General features: G+C 39.0%; 1 protein-coding gene across 10 annotated transcripts in view; it reads right to left on the minus strand.

Annotated features, from left to right (window-relative positions):
* Positions 1 to 911: 911 nt before the first annotated feature.
* CYRIA (CYFIP related Rac1 interactor A) overlaps positions 912 to 7471 on the minus strand; it is a 105072-nt gene continuing 98512 nt past the window's right edge. For all 10 annotated transcript variants that reach the window (XM_056564237.1, XM_056564232.1, XM_056564234.1 and 7 more), the window contains 2 exons: positions 4732 to 4802; positions 912 to 1739 (listed from right to left, as the gene is read on the minus strand). In XM_056564237.1, the coding sequence (XP_056420212.1) occupies positions 1676 to 1739; positions 4732 to 4802 (135 nt within the window). In that variant the 3' untranslated portion in view covers positions 912 to 1675. The remainder of the gene's footprint in view (positions 1740 to 4731; positions 4803 to 7471) is intronic.

Genomic DNA, 7471 nt, shown 5'->3' on the forward strand with positions numbered 1-7471 from the left:
TTTTTTTCCCGTACCCAAAACCGTAGCCTACCACGGCTTTTGGTTTGGGTGAAAAACCATACGGTTTTTTTACATTTTTTTTTCTAACATGGGAGTCAATGGGAACCGTACAGAACTGTATGTGCGTACGGTTCCATCCGGTTTTCACCATCCGTTTTTTTGACTTGGAATTTCAATCAAACAAGTGAAACTTTATTCATAATGGAGTGAAAAGTTAAAAACGCATACGTTTTTGTCTTAAAAAAAAAAATAGATGCAACCGGACATCATTTTTCCAACCGTATACGGGTTAAAATTTGTACACACGTTTTGATACAGTTTGGTCCAGTTTTGAGAAATCTGTTTTTCATCCAAAAACCGGATACGGGAACTGTATTGCAAAAACGAGGTGTGAACCCAACCTTACCGCTCCATACAAGCTCCAAGGTGTATGAAGCCGCAACATAGTATGGGATCAGACTGTACCATATATTTCCGATTTTATACAGAGGCTCTTTGTAGGATTACAAGGCGTTCTCTATGACGGTGTTTCCCAACCAGGGTGCCTCCAGCTGTTGCACCCTGGCTGTCCGGGCTTGCTGGGAGTTGTAATTTTGCAACAGCTGGAGGCCCCCTGGTTGGGAAACACTGCTCTATGGAATGCCCTATCATAGCTGGATTAATTGTTTTGTAATATAGCACCATAGTAATATAGTTTCATAGTATGCACCACAGGGACTCAGTAGGTCACCATTCTGCCCACAGATCTGCCGTATACAAGAGACTATATGCCTTTAGCCAGTCAGGAGTCTAGAAAGTCTAGGCCAGTGGTCCCCAAACTGTGGCCCTCCAGATGTTGCAAAACTACAATTCCCAGCATGCCTGGACAGCCGTTGGCTGTCCAGGCATGCTGGGAGTTGTAGTTTTGCAACATCTGGAGGGCCACAGTTTGGGGACCACTGGTCTAGGCTGTAACCACGGTGGAAGCCGGAATTGAAAGGCAGTCATATTGTTACCCAGCAACATCACCAAGATAATACTAATTCCATTTAGGCTTTGTAGCTTCATTGTAACAACTTGTTGATGAGGACTATTTATTGGGGGGATTTTATATTTTTTTTGGTGGGAGGGAAGAGAGGGGAGGGAAATGCACTTTAAGGCCGCAGATCTGACATCGGAGACGAGACAAAATATTATAATAAAATAACACAACAGTGCCTTAACTGCATCATTGGACAAACCGACAAAGTAAAACACAATAGCAGATACAACCAATCAATTCACACAGTTTTAAAGTATGGTATAAGCACTTTGGTAAAAGAAAAAAAAAATATATATATAACAAAAACCCAAAAACATACATTTGTTCAACTTGCAAGTCCAAAAACAAAACAAAAAATAATAATAATTATTATTATAATAATAATAATAATAGTGTATGTAAATGTAAGGTTGTGCTAAATCAGTCAGATTAATAACCCTTCAGGATCCAGGAGGGACGTCACTGCCCAGCATGCTGAGGAGCTCGCCCCGCCCCCGAAGAGCTTGAGACAAGTATATAAGTCTAAGTTTCAGTGACGAAATAAGGTAATGGCTATGTAAATACACATAAGTATTAACATCAATCTGTATTAAATTATGTAAACATATACATCTTCTGAGGTCAGTAAAAGAATCCTCTTCGAGCGAAAGGATTTTACTGAAGCATCGTCCGGATCTGTTTCGAAGTCGACTCGTCGTTCAGGTGCTTTGTAGTAAACCTGTAGGCAACATAAAAGAAATTAAATGAATTAATAAATAAATCAATAAATAAAAAGGCACAGAGAAAATTTTGGGAGAGGCTCTTATCAGACTAGTGACCTGCGACCCGATTAACTCAAATGGCACCTATACCCACGGTGTTGAAAAAGGCAAATAAATAGTATAGAAATTGAGGCTCAGGTTCTAGAATAAATGGTAAATAAATGTATTTATATTTATCTATGACAATGTGTGAATTCATACAAAAATATAAATAAATGTATTTACCATTTATTCTAGACCCTGAGCCTCAAATTCTATAAATAAATAAAAAGCACACAGTATTAGATTAAAGGGGTACTCCCGGAGGAAAACTTTTTTTTTTCTCTTTTAAATAAACTGGTACCAAAAAGTTAAACAGATTTGTAAATTACTTCTATTAAAAAAAATCTTAATCCTTCCAGTACTTATCAGCTGCTGTATACTACAGAGGAAGTTCTTTTCTTTTTGGATTTCTTTTCCTGTCTGACCACAGTGCTCTCTGTTGACATCTCTGTCCATTTCAGGAACTGTCCAGAGCAGGATAGGTTTCCTATGGGGATTTACTCCTACTCTGGACAGTTCCTGACATGGACAGAGGTGTCAGCAGAGAGCACTGTGGTCAGACAGAAAATAAATCCAAAGAAGAAATCCAAAAAGCTAAGTACTGGAAGGATTAAGATTTTTTTTTTTAATAGAAGTAATTTACAAATCTGTTTAACTTTCTGGCACCAGTTGATGTTAAAAAAAAAAAAATGTTTTCCACTAGAGTACCCCTTTAACCCTTTTTCCCTTCAGGGAGCACTTTCCTGTCTATAAGATTACCAATGCGAAGTTTGGCAGTATCCTGAAGGATACAAAATATCCCCTTTGAATCTCAACCTGGACACGAATGATTCACCTATGGTAGTGATTATAGATGTGCGAAGTTACATTGATTCGATTCGTCACAAACTTCTCGGCTCGGCGGTTGCTGACTTTAGCCTGCAGAAATTAGTTCAGCTTTCAGGTGCTCCGGAAAAGGTGGAAACAATCCTAAGAGAGAGTTTCCTAGGCCTGTATCCACCTTTTTCAGCCCACCGGAGCACCTGAAAGCTGAACTAATTTATGCCGGCTAAAGTCAGCAACCGCCGAGCCGAGAAGTTTGTGACGAATCGAATCACTGTGACTTCGCTCATCTCTAGTAGTGATGTGTTGGCAGCGAATGAGCCAGTTCCTTTACCTGAACCAATATATATAGTTACATAGTTAGTACGGTCGAAAAAAGACATATGTCCATCAAGTTCAACCAGGGAATTAAGGGGTAGGGGTGTGGCACGATATTGGGGAAGGGATGAGATTTTATATTTCTTCATAAGCATTAATGTTATTTTGTTCCAGGAATGTATCTAATCCTGTTTTAAAGCTGTTCATTGTTCCTGCTGTGACCAGTTCCTGAGGTAGACCGTTCCATAAATTCACAGTCCTCACGGTAAAGAAGGCGTGTCACCCCTTTAGACTAAACTTTTTCTTCTCCAGACGGAGGGAGTGCCCCCTAGTCCTTTGGGGGGATTTAACCTGGAACAGTTTTTCTCCATATTTTTTGTATGGGCCATTAATATACTTATATACGTTTATCATATCCCCCCTTAAACGTCTCTTCTCAAGACTAAACAATTGTAACTCCTTTAATCGCTCCTCATAGCTAAGATGTTCCATGCTCCATATTAGTTTAGTCGCGCGTCTCTGCACCCTTTCCAACTCCGCAGTGTCCCTTTTATGGACAGGTGCCCAAAACTGAACAGCATATTCCAGGTGAGGCCGTACCAATGCTTTATAAAGGGGGAGTATTATGTCCCTGTCCCTTGAGTCCATGCCTCTTTTGATACATGACAATATCTTACTTACTATGCCTTCTTGCTCAGCCAGACTATCAATTCCTCACATAACAGCTAAATATATTCCCCTTGTGATGGATCAGCCACCATCAATGTACTCTGTACACCTCTAGGACCCACTGCCCTCCATAATGTCCTCAGGAGGGTAACCTGCAGGAGTGCTGACCCCACCTACCCAAAAATAAGACCCACAAGTAGTAGTAAATAGAGCAGTGTTTCCCAACCAGGGTGCCTTCAGATGTTGCAAAACTAAAACTCCCAGCATGCCCGGACAAGCCTTCGGCTGTCCGGGCATGCTGGGAGTTGTAGTTTTGCAACACTTGGGAGGCACCCTGGTTGGAAAACACTGAAATAGAGAGAAGTTTGTGAGCCAAAGGATCCAAAAGGACTCAGCTCAATAAAAAGAACCCATCCTTCTGTTAGTCTGCATTCACACCATGCTTTTGTAATACAGTTCCCGTATACGTTTTCAACGTGAAAACCGTCCGGAACCATATTGAAAACCGTATGCATTGACTCTCCATTGAAAACCATATACCAACCGATGCATCCGGTTGCATCCTGTACGATTTTGTCAGTTTTTTTTTCCCGTACGCAAAACCGTAGTCCATCACGGTTTTTGGTCCGGGTAAAAATTTGTATTAAACCGTATAAGTTTTTTTATTTTTTTTATTTAAACATGGGAGTCAATGGGAACCGTACAGAACTGTATGTGCGTACGGTTCCATACAGTTTTCACCATAGGGTTTTTGACTTTGCAGAGTTTTTTTTTCTTGGAATTTCAATCAAACAAGTGAAACTTTATTCATAATGGCGTGAAAAGTTAAAAACGTATTTGTTTTTTTCTTAAAAACCTGATGAAAGCAGACCTTTTTTTTAACTGTTTATGGTTTCTAACTGTATACGGGTTAAAATTTGTACACACATTTTGATACAGTTTTGTCAGGTTTTGAAGAATCAGTTCTTCATCATAAACCTGATACGAGAACTGTGTCGCAAAAACGTGGTGTGAATGCAGCCTTACTGGATATCACATGCATGTCAAAAGCATGGAGAAATACTTTTATCACAGATTTGTAGACAAGCGTCGCTGTACCTGAGTGCATTTAATAGGCCCTCCACAGAATCTGGGGGTTGCTCTTTCAAAACCTTTATACAGCCTTTCATCTGCAGAGAAACGAGATCGATAAGAAACCAAAATTCATCATAAATTGCCAAAAATTCAACACACTTGAAGGGGTATTGTAGAATTTTTTTTTACATTTTAACCCCTTAAGGACTCCGCGTTTTTCAGTTTTTGCATTTCTGTTTTTTTCTCCTTACTTTTTAACCCCTTAAGGACCGGGGGTTTTTCCGTTTTTGCATTTTCGTTTTTTGCTCCTTGCCTTTAAAAAATCATAACTCTTTCAATTTTGCACCTAAAAATCCATATGATGGCTTATTTTTTGCACCACCAATTCTACTTTGTAATGACGTCAGTCATTGTGCCCAAAAATCTACGGTGAAACGGGAAAAAAAATCATTGTGAGACAAAATTGAAAAAAAAAACGCCATTTTGTAACTTTTGGGGGCTTCCGTTTCTACGTAGTACATTTTTCGGTAAAAATTACACCTTACCTTTATTCTGTAGGTCCATATGATTAAAATGATACCCTACTTATACAGGTTTGAATTTGTCGCACTTCTGGAAAAAATCATAACTTCATGCAGAAAAATTTATACGTTTAAAATTGTCATCTTCTGACCCCTATAACTTTTTTATTTTTCCGTGTATGGGGCGGTATGAGGGCTCATTTTTTGCGCCGTGATCTGAAGTTTTTAACGGTATCATTTTTGCATTGATAGGACTTATTGATCGCTTTTTATTCATTTTTTCATGATATAGAAAGTGACCAAAAATGCACTATTTTGTACTTTGGAATTTTTTTGCGCGCACGCCATTGACCGTGCGGTTTAATTAGCGATATATTTTTATAATTCGGACATTTCCGCACGCGGCGATACCATTTATGTTTATTTTTATTTACACTGTGTTTTTTCTTTTATGGGAAAAGGGGGGTGATTCAAACTTTTAATAGGGAAGGGGTTAAATGATGTTTGTTCACTTTTTTTTTTGCACTTTTTTTTGCAGTGTTATAGGTCCCATAGGGACCTATAACACTGCACACACTGATCTTTTACATTGATCACTGGTTTCTCATAAGAAACCAGTGATCGATGATTCTGCCGCATGACTGCTCATGCCTGGATCTCAGGCACTGAGCAGTCATTCGGCGATCGGACAGCGAGGAGGCAGGTAGGGGCCCTCCCGCTGTCCTGTCAGCTGTTCGGGATGCCGCGATTTCACCGCGGCTATCCCGAACAGCCCACTGAGCTAGCCGGCATGGTTTCGGTTTCACTTTAGACGCGGCGTTCAACTTTGAACGCCGCGTCTAAAGGGTTAATAGCGCGCGGCACAGCGATCAATGCCGCGCGCTATTAGCCACGGGTCCCGGCCGTTGTTAGAGGCCGGGCCCGAACCGCTATGACGCGGGGCCACGCCGTGGCCCCGCGTTATAGATCGGGAGTGGACACATGACGTTCCAGTACGTCATGTGTCCTTAAGGGGTTAAAAATCATAACCCTTTAAATTTTCCACCTAAAAATCCATATTATGGCTTATTTTTTGCGCCACCAATTCTACTTTGCAGTGACATTAGTCATTTTACCCAAAAATCCACGGAGAAATGGAACAAAAAAAAAAAATTCATTGTGCGACAAAACTGAAAAAAAAAAAGCCATTTTGTAACTTTTTGGGGCTTCCGTTTCTATGCAGTAGATTTTTCGGTAAAAATGACCCCTTCTTTTTATTCTGTAGGTCCATATGGTTAAAATGATATCCTACTTATATAGATTTGATTTTGTCGTACTTCTGGAAAAAAATCCTAACTACATGCAGGAAAACATATACGTTTAAAAATCTTCTGACCTCTATAACGATTTTATTTGTCGCATATGGGGCGGTATGAGGGCTCATTTTTTGAGCCGTGATCTGAAGGTTTTATTGGTACCATTTTTGTTTTGATTGGACTTAACCGCTTTTTATTCATTTTTTTAATGGTACAAAAAGTGACCAAAAATACGCTATTTTGGACTTTGGATTTTTTTTACGTGTACACCATTGACCGTGCGGTTTAATAACTATATATTTTTATAGTTTGGACATTTACCCATGCAGTGATACCACATATGTTTACCTTTACTTATTTCTTTTTTTAAAGCCCATTTTGGCCTTAACCCCTTAAGGACTCAGCCCATTTTGGCCTTAAGGACTCAGACAATTTAATTTTTACGTTTTCATTTTTTCCTCCTCGCCTTCTAAAAATCATAACTCTTTTATATTTTCATCCACAGACTAGTATGAGGGCTTGTTTTTTGCGCGACCAGTTGTCCTATGTAATGACATCACTCATTATATCATAAAATGTATGGCGCAACCAAAAAACACTTTTTGTGGGGAAATTAAAACGAAAAACGCAATTTTGCTAATTTTGGAAGGTTTCGTTTTCACGCCGTACAATTTATGGTAAAAATGACATGTGTTCTTTATTCTGAGGGTCAATACGATTAAAATCATACCCATTATTATATACTTTTATATTATTGTTGCGCTTAAAAAAAATCACAAACTTTTTAACCAAATTAGTACGTTTATAATCCCTTTATTTTGATGACCTATAACTTTTTTATTTTTCCGTATAAGCGGCGGTATGGGGGCTCATTTTTTGCGCCATGATCTGTACTTTTTTTTGATACCACATTTGCATATAAAAAACTTTTAATAAATTTTTTATAAT

The sequence above is a fragment of the Hyla sarda genome, chromosome 3, assembly GCF_029499605.1.
Source record: "Hyla sarda isolate aHylSar1 chromosome 3, aHylSar1.hap1, whole genome shotgun sequence".
NCBI classification, from domain to species: domain Eukaryota; kingdom Metazoa; phylum Chordata; class Amphibia; order Anura; family Hylidae; genus Hyla; species Hyla sarda.